The 12,969-nt window shown below is 53.1% G+C and overlaps 1 protein-coding gene across 3 annotated transcripts; it reads right to left on the minus strand.

Annotated features, from left to right (window-relative positions):
- Nucleotides 1–910: 910 nt before the first annotated feature.
- On the minus strand, nucleotides 911–12,472 carry C2CD2L (C2CD2 like). Of its 3 annotated transcripts, none has more exons than XM_081154733.1 (14): nucleotides 11,755–12,472; nucleotides 9,692–9,787; nucleotides 9,193–9,312; nucleotides 8,914–9,024; nucleotides 8,699–8,815; nucleotides 8,267–8,378; nucleotides 8,033–8,141; nucleotides 7,267–7,331; nucleotides 7,049–7,176; nucleotides 6,776–6,950; nucleotides 5,995–6,096; nucleotides 5,722–5,858; nucleotides 5,351–5,636; nucleotides 911–4,368 (listed from the first exon to the last, which is right to left on the minus strand). In XM_081154733.1, exons 1-14 carry the CDS (start codon nucleotides 12,094–12,096, stop codon nucleotides 4,157–4,159), a joined length of 2,112 nt encoding a protein of 703 aa, XP_081010859.1. In that variant the 5' UTR covers nucleotides 12,097–12,472; the 3' UTR covers nucleotides 911–4,156. The 3 variants fall into 3 exon arrangements, with proteins under 3 accessions (XP_081010859.1, XP_081010857.1, XP_081010858.1); XM_081154731.1 differs by having other exon boundaries at nucleotides 5,722–5,855; nucleotides 11,755–12,118; XM_081154732.1 differs by lacking the exon at nucleotides 9,193–9,312 and having other exon boundaries at nucleotides 11,755–12,120.
- Nucleotides 12,473–12,969: the final 497 nt, after the last annotated feature.

Below are 12,969 nucleotides of genomic sequence, written 5' to 3' on the forward strand. Positions count from 1 at the left end.
CCTAGGTAATGTTCATTGGGATTAATAGTTATTTTATTGTTATACTTTTCTAACCTAAAAATAAGCCTATATAATTTATGTAATAAAACACATTAAATGTTCAATATAAATAAAATAAAGATGCGATTAAAAATAGCAGTCAGCCCTGACCAGTGTGGATCAGTGTGTCAGCCTGAGCAGCAAAGGGTCCCAGGTTTGATTCCTGGTAAAGGGTATGTACCTGGGTTGTGGGTTCACTTCCCATGCCCCCATGGGAGGATGTGTGTCTCTCTCACATCCATGTTTCTCCCCCCACCCCGCTTCCCTCCCTCCCTCCCACTCTCTGAAAAGCAATGGGGGGGGGGAATATCCTCATGTGAGGATTAACAACAACAAAAATAGCAAAGTTATAGTAAAATCAGGAATTTGCACATGAAGTTTATTAACAACAGTAAATTATAACTTTGTCCTTGTTTTAAAATATAATACAGCCCGGCCGGGCGTGGCTCAGCGGTTGAGCGTCGACCTGGAATCCAGGCGATCGGGGTTCGATTCCCAGTCAGGGCACATGCCCGGGTTGCGGGCTTGATCAATGACTCCCTCCTCATTGATGTTTCTATCTCTCCCTCTCCTCTCTCTGAAATCAATAAAGATATGTACATATATATATATAACAAAATAAAAAATAAGATATAATACAGCCCAGCCAGCATGGCTCAATGGTTGAGCTGTGGCTCAGTGGTTAAGCATCAACCTATGAACCAGGAGGTCAGGGCACATGCCTGGGTTTTCCCCCATTGCTTTTTAGAGGCACATGCCCAGTAGGGGGCGTGCAGGAGGCAGCTGATCAATGACTCTCTCATTGAAGTTTCTCTCTCTCCCTCTTCCTTCCTCTCTCAGAAATCAATAAAAATATAATACAATAGTAAAATATATTTTATCAACTTTATTCATTCAAAAGCATGGTTATAGTAATACTTCACAAAATGCTACTTATTTTAATTCAGATTTATACCACTGAAGATGGCTATTAGCTTTAATTTAGCAATTTCATGAAGAAAAAATTCACCCGCAGAACTATGTAGACTCGTACTATTTTTACAGAGCAAAAATTTCAAGATAGTTCTGTGATCCACACATTTCCAAAATTTGAGGCAGTGTCTAGCATAATTTGCTTCTATCTCAATCTGCTTCTTTTGAAAATAAGCCTCAATTCCAGCTGGATAATTCACATTCTGAGATTTGTTCTTTAAAAACTGCCACAAAAACTTAAAGCATAATGCATACTCATCAAAAGCTGTGCTCTCTCCTGAAGGTATAAAATGGATAGAGTTGATTAAGTTATGCTTTGTGTACCTTTCGCACTCACTTTTAAATCCGTCTTTGTGACCAGGCACTTCACTATAAAATATGTGGATCCATTGAGCTCTGGGCAGCTCAACGCTGGAAGCTGAATACAGTGTGAATCTGAATACCTGCCCTCCCACCAACAAGTTTCTTGTGAAATTTCAAGCTCAGTGTGTTTGGCTGTCTTGTCATATTGGTAAACAAACTGCTCCTCTGTGAACCACTGAGAGATGCATTCCTTAGATCAGAGGAAACAGCTTGATAAATCTGAGTTTTCATGACCTAGAGTTGAGCATATCATTACATTCAAATTAACCAAATATCTGCACTCTGCCACTCTTTCTAAATACAGTATCCCATATTCTGTGACTAGTATGGACAGGATTATGGAGAATATTAACAATTCCATGCTGCCTCCCAAAAGCACGTGCCCCAACCCCCCTGTGAAGCAGATAAGCCAGAATGGCAAGACTGAGAGTGACCTGAATGATTGATTATCTAGGCAGAAGTTAAGGTACAGAAAGAAGTGGACTGCTTGAGGTCACCTAGTGTACCTGGGGCACACTCAGGTTTCCCATCCCTGGTCCAGTGCTGACATCCTGCAGCAGCTTGCCTGTTTTGAGTCCTGGATGAGGTCCCAGAGAACAGGAACCAGGGATATAGAGTTTGCTAGTATCTATAACTCCCTGAAACTAGCCCACATTTAGGAATGAAAATTTTTTTATTATGATGAAACCTTTGTAAGATTTCCCCTCCTGATTGCAAACTGGTGCAGCTACTATGGAAAACAGTATGGAGACTCCTCAAAAAATGTAAAATAGAACCACCTTATGACTCAGCAATTCTACTTCTGGGTATTTATCTGAAGAAATTCAAAACACTAACTTAAAAAGAAATATGCACCCTATGTACATTGCAGCATTATTTACAATAGCCAAGATATGGGAACAACCCAAGTGTCCCCCAATAGACGAGTGGGTAAGGAAGATGTGATACATGCACACAATGGAATATTACGTGGCAGTAAAAAAGAACAAAGCCTTACCATCTGCAACAACATCATGAACCTAGAGGGTAATTATACTAAGTGAAATAAGCCAGAAAGAGAAAGACAAATATCATATGATTTCACTTATTTGTGGAATCTAAAGAACAAACTAAACTAACACACAAAAGAGAAACAAATTTATAGATACAGGGAACAAACTGATGGTTGCCAGAAGGGAGGGGGTTAGGGGGCTAAATGAAAAAGGTGAAGGAATTAAGAAGTACAAATTGGTAGCTTAGGGGATGCAGTCAATAATACTGTAACTATGTATGGTGCCAGGTGGATACTAGAACTATCATCACTTCATAAATCATATAAATATCTAACTACTATGCTGTACACCTGAAACTGTAATTAAAAAATTTTAAAAAGACTTCCCTGTCCCAGTCTATCTCTTCTGAGGCACCAGTTACCGTCTTCGTCACTGACTATATGCCAGGAGAATGCTAAGCACTTTACTTACTTACTTCTCATCTACAGCCAAATGAGAGCTACTATCACATTCCCCATTCTACAGATGAAAAAACTGAGGCACTCTGAGGTTACATAACTTGCCCAAGGTCACAAAGGTAATTAATGGAGCTGGGAGTCAAGTCCAGGCAGTCTAGATCCAGAGCCCACGCTCCGGACTCTGTTACATCCTGGAAGGAGCAACTTGTTCAAGAAAGGGAAATGAGGGTGCCTATACTAGCAAAATGATTTTTTTGTCAATTTGCCTGCCTTTTTGCTACAACTTCACCCTTCAGAGACTCTGTTCTCCCACTCTCTTTCCACATGTCACTTCTGCGCTGCAGGGACTTCTGAGCAGACCCAATATGTGTGTCACCTCACAGCCTGGGCCATCTCTGATCCTCCCACTCCACCAACACCACAGCCTCACTGCCCCTTCGACTTCCAAAGGATAACCAGTCGTCCAGTTTATAAACTCCAATTTGACTTTAATAAATTAAATTCCAAGCCATCACACAGCAGTGGCATCATCATCTCCCAGCATACCGAGCTGCGGCACTGCTCATGCTCCGTCATCACACAGTCTTTAAATAAAGACCCTAAGTCCATCTGTTCAGGGAAGGATTCCCACCTGGCCCCTGAATCCCTCCTTCCAACAGAGCCACTGCTCGTGGAGAAGGCCTCAAGTACAAAAATGTAATAAAGGGGAAAGGTGGGAGGAGTAGAAGAGGAGGCAGGGGGGTGGGGAGTACCTGCCCCCTATCCTGGCGCTAGCCCAACTTTCTATGAGCTGCCAATGTCCTCAGAGGGAGACACTGGTGCTGGTCAGAGAAGGGACCTAAGGGAGGTGTGGGAGCCCCATCCCAAAGGGAATTGCCTACCCTCCGGAGATAGGAAAGAAGGGTCATCTGGGAGAGACGCCCTCTACATCTGTTCACTGAGGGCCCTGGACCACACATATAAATAGAAAAGAGAATAAATAAGGGAGGAAGGATCAGCTGAGGAGCTGAGCACCCTGGGACTCCTCTGAGGGGTCAGTGTCCACAGCAGGCAAACAGTTCTGAGGAGTGCCCACACACCAGGACAGAGCCCTCCTCTGACTCCTAGCCACCCGCTCCTTTAGGTCCTCAGCAACAGGTGCTCATCTCATGTGCTTCCCCCTACAAGACCCTTCCCACTGGCCCCATGGTCCAGGACAGACAGGGCTTCCTGGAACCCAGAGGGCTTTCCTGGCCCAGGCTGCTGGGTATCCAGGAAGGGGAACCCAAAGGGATGTGGGGAATGGGCTGAGAGGACTCCTGCCCTCTCCTAGCTCAGGAGGTGAGGAGGCCCTCAGAGCTGGGGGCTGGGGTTGCCATTGGCCTTGGGTTTGGATTTGAAGGAAAAGCGCTTAATAAGGCGGCGAGAAAAGCTGCCAGCTTTCTTTCGGACACTGGGTGTGGTCATCGTGTTGGAGAGGTCGTCGTGTGACTGGCTCAGACCAGCTTCCTTCTGTCGAGGTCTCCGGCGAAAGATGAGCTTGGTGCCACTGCGCAGGAAACTCACTGCGGGGGAAGAGGGGAGGCTGAGGCAGAGAGAGAGGCACCAAGGGGATATGGGGGGTGGGGGGTTGCTGAGCAGAGAAAAGACCAAGCATGGAGGGGTCAACAATGCGGAACAGAACCAGGCCTCTGGCCTAGAAGCCAGGCTTCCTTAGGAAAATAGAGACGAAACATGTCCTTTCTCCTTCCTAAGGGAAAGGGAGTGCTCGTGGGATTCTGTGCGCACTCCTAACTACTGCTCTGAAGAGGAATGCCAGCAGGCCGCTCTGTGAGTAGACTGAGAACTGGGCCTCATTACTGTGGAAAGACAAAGGCTGAGCAGAGGGTGTTTCTAAAGAGTGTCCTCAGAGGCAGACATGAAGCAACAAGGTTGGCTGACACTGACTTGTTGACAACTCCAGGATGTGAGCAGGAAGGGGCTCATCTGGAACACTTCAGAGGTCACTTCAGGCCCATATAATGAGGAAGGCACCTCCACAGCAGGCTTTGGAGTTAGGAATTTCATTATCCCAAGAAGTGATGCAGGCTTAAATCATTAATAGTTAAGTACATTTGTGGTTGATAGACTCATTGATGGAGGAACGAAGATGTTTGGGGGAAGTGAGAAGTACCACAGCCGTCCACAAACTGTGTCACTGCTAGGACAGTCCTAGGGTTAGCCTGGGGGAGGGTTTCTCATACTCGGGGGGAAAGAGTACATGACAAAAGGGAAGAAAAGAAAACAGAGGAAGGGAGATACACACTTAGACACAGGGAAAAAGAAACATAGTGGTAAACGATGCCACAGGCCCCAAGCCCCAGAGCATCACACTCCTCTCTCTACTTTAGCTTTAGCTTGGCTGGGACAGGCTGGGACCTCTGGTAATCCCTAGGGAGAGGAAGGACAAAGCAAACTGGCTTGAGGCTTTCATGTCTCTAAGGGCCCAGTAGGACCCAGGTCATGATACTGGGTATAAAAGAAGGGGGGCTGCCAATATATCCCCACCTTTGTGATCCTTGAGGCTGCGGGTCTCTAGGGCACCAGTAGATCCTGTTTCCGACTCAACATCATCCACAGATGGCCTCTCAGAAATGTCGGAACGTGTTGTCTCATCAGCTTCCTGGACACTTGTGGGACTGGACAGAGCCTCGAGAGGTCCCGGGAACATGGCTGGTAGGTCTGAGGGAGGTGGAGAGGGGCCGCTGCTGCTCCCTGCACAGTCCTGCACTGAGGCCTCCAGCGATGCCGCATAGCCCAGGGACAGGGCCAACTCGTCCTGAGCAATGGGCACCTGGCAAAAGGGACACATTTTAATGGACCAGAGTGACCCATTAGGGCTTTCTCCCTAGCCCAGCTCCTCTCCCCAGAGCCGTTACCTTGGAAACACCAGAGATGATGAGAGTGCTACGTTTAGTGGGTGTCTTCTTGGCTGCTCGCCCACTGGGTTCAGTCAGCTGGCGAATCGCTGTCTCTGCTACAGGGTCCAAGCCATTGGAAAGATGGCTCTCTCCTGCTGTGGATACAGAGGGTGGACAACCTGACTCCTCTCCAGCTCCTTGGACCTGAACTCCCGTGCCTTACCCAAAGTGGTTTTTTACTTTGGGGCCCTGGTACCAGCCAACATTCACACTTCCCAGCTCCCCACTCACGGCTGCTGCTGTGGGAGGTACTGCTGGGGCCGCTGCTCTCACTCAGCACAGTTGTTGTCTTCTCAGTCACCTCCACCTTGGACGGGGAGCGGGAGGGGGAGTCTGGTGGGTGGGGGAGGGTCAGTGAGCTGGGAGGTGTTTTAGAGTGGTCCCCACCCCATCTTTGTTGAGATGTAGGCCTTGGTGACTCAGAGGGCAGGGGTGACTAAGGGATGATTAGTCACAGGAGCGATTAAGAAGATGCCAAGGCGACAGAAAGATACCACAGGGAGTGTGCACTGAGGGTGTGGGAGATGCCATGAAAACAGAGATGGCACATGGGTCCACTGGAGGAAGGGGGATTTCATGGGACCCCCAGAGATAGGACAAATGTCATGGAGGGCTCCTGGGAGTAGAAGAAATACCACAGAGGCCACTGGGTGTGCTGAAGGATCCCACAGGGTACCAGAAGGTTGAGGGTAGAGGGAGGCAAGATTAGGCAGTTGGAGCTGGGGAAAAAGAGGGGAACAGACCCGTGAAAAGACAGAGGGAGCCTGAGGAGGTGGAAGTGCAAGAGTCCCAGGTGAAGGGCTGGTGGACCCAGGATTGAAGTGGGAGGGGAAGAGTTGGGGAAATGGAAGGGCGGAAGGGACCATGTGAGAGAGACAAAGATAATCAGGAAAAAGTGGTTGAAACCAGGGGCGGCTGCAATTAGGGCTTTCCTTTGCCCTTTCCCTGTCCTGTATGGATCTGCATTTTGGGGCCCTCGCTACAGCTGGGCTCTCAGGCTCCTCCTTTTTACCTAATTTGCCATCTACACGAGGCCGGGACTGGACAGTGGTGACTGTGGTGACAATGGTGCCGTCAGGCATGATGGTACGGTCCATCTCGACCTTCTTGGTAGGTGTGATGCTGGGGCGTGGAGTGGAGGAGGTGGGTGTGTCCAGGTTTCGGGGGGAGCCCTCCTCATACTGAAGCTGTCAAGGAGTGGAAGAACAAAGACAAAGATAATCAAGGCCTCAAAGACTGCCCTCTCCTGTCTCCTCCCATCTTCCCCCAGGGGTCAGCTTCTCACCTCCACTGCCATGGTGGCTGCTGGTCCCAGGGCTTTTCCTGGCCCAGGGGTGAGTGGGCACACCTGTCTTCGGGACAGTGGTCTGGAAGGAGAGCCCACAGGCAGTGTGGCCTGGCCTAGGAGTTCAGCTGGGGAAAGGGGGAGCATTGTGAGCTGGGTCCATGATCAGGCTCCACTCAGTGCCCATCCGGAGGTGCTCCTTCCTGCCTCATACTCACTGTCTCCACAGCTGCTGCTCCTTAACACTTTGAGGGCAAGCTCCCGGCTCTGGGGGCCCAGATCCCTGTGGCCAAGAGAAGAAGGGGCAGGGAGGGGGAAAGTTAGCAAAGGGAATCCAGCCTCGAGCTGATTACAGGCCAGAGGCAGAGAGTGATGTACATAAATAAGATGGTACAAGTGCTCCAATCAGATTAATTCCTGCCTTCCAAATACTTTCTCTTCCCAAGAGAACAGGACAGGGCTTGAGTGGAGACCATACTCCTCAGCTGGGCATTCAAACCCTCCCTGATCCTGCCTCACCCTGCCTTCCAGTCTCTCCATGTCAAACCACCATCTCTCCTTTGCTCAAGCTCTTCCCTCTGCCAAGAACACTTGTCCTTCACGGCCTGCTGAAAATCCTCTTACTCTAAGGTGTGGTTTAAATATCGCCTCGTCCATGCAGCCTACTCTGATCCTTATCCCTGCAGGGAGCAATCTCCCCACGTAAGCGCTCCCATGCACGTTTTACAAACCTCGAATAGAGCACTTAGACCATTTTCTTTACATACATCTGTCTGCCTTGAGACTGACATCAAATCAGGGGTGGGGAGTTTATCTTGGTCATGTCTGTATCCCCAGGACCTAGGTTGGGGCCTGGCACACAAAAGGGGCACACAACAAGGCTTAGTGAAAACAGAGCTGGTTCATGCCGGGGCTATGCTGGAAGGGGATGATTCTCAGTCTGCCCATGGGAGCAGGACTGGGGGCAGGGGAGGCGCTCCTTACAGTGCCAGGTCCTCGGTCCATTCCACCTCAGGACCAGCCCTTGTGGGCTTGGTCCACTTCTGTTGCATGGGGTTGTCAAGCTCAGCCACACAGCACAGTTCCCCAGTGCCTGTGAGGAGACAGAAATTAGAAGATGCTCAGATCAAAGATGGGAAGCCACTGAGGAAAAGAGAGGCCATTTCCATAACCTGCAACCATAACCTTGGCAATCCCCCAGTCACTTCTAGCTCTCACCTTCCAGCTTGCTTCCCAGATGCGATGCTCGAAGGTGCCGTAGGAATAACCGGGTAGGTCTGGGGATGACTGGCTGGGCCTGGGACACCACGGGTGGCTTCTCACTGGGCACCTAAGAACAGAAGGAGGTAAAAAGAGAATTCTGACTTAGTACCCTGGAGACAGTATGCCTGCAAACTATTTTTTAAAATATGTTTTTATTGATTTTTAGAGAGGAAGGGAGAAGGAGAGAGAGAGAGTTAGAAACATCGATGAGAAAAAAACATTGAGCAGCTGCCCCCTGCATGCCCCCTACTGGGGATCAAACCCAAAACCCGGGCCTGTGCCCTGGCCAGGAATCAAACCTGCAACTTTTTGGTGCATGGGGTGACACTCAACCAACTGAGCAACACCAGCCAGGACACAAACTATTTGCTTTGAGTGTCTACTCACCAGACCTCCAGGGGCAGAGCAAGCCCTCAGGTTGACCATCATAGCTGGCTGGGTGCTGACTATGGCATCCTCAATCAGCTCCTTAACAGTGGAGAGCTCTACTTGCTCCTCACCTCTCTGCAGCGAGAAGAGAACAGAGAGGTGGGGCCCCCACTCTGCCTCTCCCTCCTTGTTCGGCCTCGTCCTGCCCCCCACCCCCAGCCCTGCTCCCTTACCTCTCTAGCCTGCAGCTTGGGAAGCACTGTCAGGCTGAAATCTGGGCGATCCCTGAAGGCCCAGGATACAAGAAGCCCCTCACCAGGGATTTCCTCCAGGCTGACTTCCAGCTGGGGACAGGGACAGAGGGGTTGAGCTGACTCACCCCAGTCCTCTAGTTATGCCCACTCCCCAGGACCCTCCCTCCCCAAATTCCATCTCAGAAGGGGATCCAACTGAAAAGGCTGAGGCAACTGAACCACCTGCTGTCCCACTCTATTTCCCACACCCCCCTCCACCTGTGTTGGTGGCAGTGTCAGAGTGATGTGGTAGGTCTCCATGGAGACAGCAGCGGGGGACTGTTGGGTCACAGAAACTGGGAACATCACCTCCTCAGCAGAGAGCTGACAATGCAGCACCTGGGACAGGCAAGGCATGGAGGCAAAGAGGGTTAGGCATGGAGGAAGGATACTCAATCCTGCTTTGCCCTGCCCTGTAATGGGTCAGCAGACCCCTCCCCACTTCAGTTGTCCTTAAGATATTACTGTTTTGGGGCCACAAGTCCATAAAAAAAATCATGTAAAAGCTAAAGACTCTTCTCCCCAGAAAAATGCAGATATAAACACATGTACTACATTTCACATGTAACTTTAGTGGCATTCTCAGACCTCCTGAAGCCAATCCTTGGATTTCTAAATCATTCATCAACTTCAGGTTAAGAACCCTTGGACTGAAGGGAACTCTTGGAATCAGCCCCCTCTGAGACCCTAAAGAACGCATTGCCCATCAGACCCTTACCATGGTGTGCTCTGATTGGTCTATGCAGGTCACATGACCAATGCTGGCTCTGGGTGAGAGTTGGGGCACCTCCTCAAAGGCGATTTGGATGGAGCTCTGAGGGAGTAATGTGGACATAGGATCAGGTCTTTGGAGCTACCACGGCAGGGCTGGCCTGCTCAGTTGCTGGCTCGGACCTGGCACTGCCGAGGCCTCAGCTGCAGGCTGGCTTCTGACCCCTCTTTGACTCAGGGCTTTAGAATAGGAAGTGTTCTCCTCAAACCCCACCTCTCAAGGGGCCTGCAGCTGCTAGGGAGACTGGGGAGCTAGATCACCTTGAGACCAGATCACCTTGAGCAGAAGACGCTAAATTCCTCCTGAAATACCAGGAGCCTCCCTCTTCTCCCCCAACTTCCTCTTCATCTTCTACCCTTCACCCAAAGGAAAGGACACATAGAAAGAGTAATGAAGGTGTTGGCGGCCACCTACATATAAGAGCTGAGCAGAGAGACATGACTGAGCTAAGGGTAAAACCAGTAAGGCCACCGATTCAAGGCAAGAGCTGGAGAAATGAGGCCAAGCCTTCTTCCAGATAACTAGGATGAGCATGCACAAGAGTACGACTCTATCCATGTTCTTGGAGATGAAGACAGCTCAGCATGGCCTTGGAGAACTTTACCAGAGGGACTGGGAAGAAAAGCAAGCTCAAAGGGCTCAAGGGTCCAGGGGCCTGGCTAATTCCTCAAGGCAGACAGCACAGTGGTGTTAGGGAGGAAAAAAGCTGCTTAGCTTAAGCCTGGAAAGAGCTTCCTAATTCTTTCACAGCAGTAGAAGCAACCTACTGCAGCCCCAACTGGAGAGCAGGATGGGAAGAACTGAGCAGGGGGCACAGACTGAGCTGACAGCTCTTCCTTGGGTCTTGGGATTGGAGAAAACAAATCCACAGGGCTCATTTGCCGGGCAAACCAAGGGAAGCCAATTTCTCCGCCCTTACAGGTGTCTTGTTTGAAGGCCAGGCCATGGGAGATGGGTGCTTGGAACCCCAATCTCCCCACCCCCTGCAAGGCAGGTCAATGTCCAGCTGAGTCAGCTACCCTAGGGAGTCACTCCTGACCAAGGGACAAGGTGCAGGGAAAGCTGGGTGGAGGCATGAGTTTAAGATGTAGACTGAAAGATGCTAACTGGGTTTCTGCTGGCCAGCTGGGCAGGAGACAGGGCAACTTCTTGTGTGGCCACTTCTGTTTCCAGGCATCTGGAGAACTAATAAAGCCCTCCCACTAGTGGTGGCTGGAAATGGAGAACCCTCTGAGCGAGGGGCCTGATGGATGTGAGAGCAAGGAGAAATTACTGGGCCAGGATGGGTAGGGGCCCATGAGAGGGAGACCTCTACCTCCCACCCCACCTCTCAGTCTCATGACCAAGCTTCCTGCCCCACCTCCTGGGAGTCAAATGCCGGTGGTGCAAAGGGAGGAAGTAGGCTAGGCTGGTCTGCGGCCGGCTCTCCAGGGCAGCTCCAGGCTCATACAGGGAAGAATGTGGGTTGTCGATCTGCTCTCCACCCAAACACCTTTCCCTCAGCACATCAGCGTGCAAAAAGATGCGAGGCTGTAGCAGTTCATTGAGGGGTGGGGGTGAGGGGGTAATTCAGGCTCCTTCGGAATCTGCCTGATCACACCAGGGGCTTGGGACTGGAAATGTCAGCTGAGTGTGGTGGTGGCAGGAGAAGGAGGCAAATTCCTTAGGAAGGTGCACCTGTCTCGCTCCTACCCTCGTATCTCCACCCCCACCGCCTCACGCCCCCAGCCGGCGCGCGGACGAGACGGCAGCGCCCAGAGGCGCAGGGGTTAGCGTTGCCAGGAGAACAGCAACTTGGGCAGGGCTCGCAGCCGGACCGCACCAACAGCGACTTTGGGGCACAGCCGGGTTGCTACAACCTCCAGCCTCACCTGCGCCCTTTTCTGTGACCCCAGAAAGGAGGAGCGGCCGCGGGGCGCCCCAGGTGGCCCCCCCCTCCCGGTGTGAGCCAGCAGTGCCTCCCCGAAAGGAACGGCTGCGGGAGGGGCCGCCGGGCCCGGCCAACTCACCCCGTCCCTGCAGGCCTGCTCGTTGAGCGCTCGCACCCAAGCCCGCTGCCAGTTCTCCCGGAAAGACTTGAAGGCGAAAAGCGACGCCAGGAGGCCGCGGACGCCTGGCTCCCCCGGGGCGCCGGCCCGCGCGGCCCGCAGCCGCAGCAGCGAGCGCCACACGCCCAGCTCCCGCGGGGGGCCGGCCGGCGCGGGTCCCGGGCTCCGGGCGCCGGCGGCGCGCGCGGGACACAAGCCCCGCGCGTACTGCAGCAGCCAGCCGAGCACCGTGAGCAGCGAGGCAGCGAACAGGACCAGCAGGGCCGCCCAGCCCACGTCCCGCCGCCCCCAGCCCGGATCCATGCTCCGCGCCGCGCCCCGGCCCCGGCCCCAGCGCGGGCTCAGCCGCGGCGCCGGGGGAGCATGGCCCAGGCGGGGCGCGGGGCGCGGGGCGCGGGCTCCCCCGGGCCGGGCGAGCGGGCTCGGAGCTCTCCGGGGCTGGGGCCCGGGGCCAGCGGGCGCCGGTGTCACTCGGAGGAGATCCTGGGGGGCGACGCCGGGGTCCCTCTCTCCGCGGTCGGGTCGCTCCTCGTCCCGCAGCCCGACTCGGGGTCGTCGCCGGCCCGCGCCGGACTCCTCCCGCCCGCGGCGCGGGCCCCCCGGACCCCGCCGGAGACTCGCCCGCAGACTCGGGGGGCGCGCGGGCTCCGGGGCTGCGCGCACGGCGCCGACACTGACAACTCGGCCCCGCCCCGCCCCCACCCGCCCTTAAAGGAGCCGCACCCGCGCGGGCGGGGCTTGCGGAGCGCGGTGCAGAGGCTCGGGAGGAGGGCGGGAGGACGATCGGGAGCGGAGGTGGTTCCGGGGTTGAAAATAGGCGGGATCTTTGGCCACCCCGCCCCATCTGGAATCGGGGTACTCCGCCTTCCCGAGCTCACCGAGAGCGCCGCGCTCACCTGAGACGCCGCCTCCGCTCTCCCCTCGCTTAGGTCTCTGTGGTTTGGGCGCCTGTGGGGTGAAGAAGGTGACCCCTGTGGGCAGCATCTGCCCCTTCTCCCAACACCCCCAGGCTCAGCAGCTTCTCGGTTCCCGTTTCCTGGCCGAAGTTAGACGCCGGGTATGTAGGTGCGGAGCGCCGCCCTAGAGAGAAGAACTTGGCAGAGGCCCGGCCGACACCGACCACGGAGAGCGCAGGACCCAACCTGGCGGAGGCTGCGAACAGAACACGGAATATCC

The sequence above is a fragment of the Miniopterus schreibersii genome (genome assembly GCF_964146895.1).
Source record: "Miniopterus schreibersii genome assembly, chromosome: 12".
NCBI classification, from domain to species: Eukaryota; Metazoa; Chordata; class Mammalia; order Chiroptera; family Miniopteridae; genus Miniopterus; species Miniopterus schreibersii.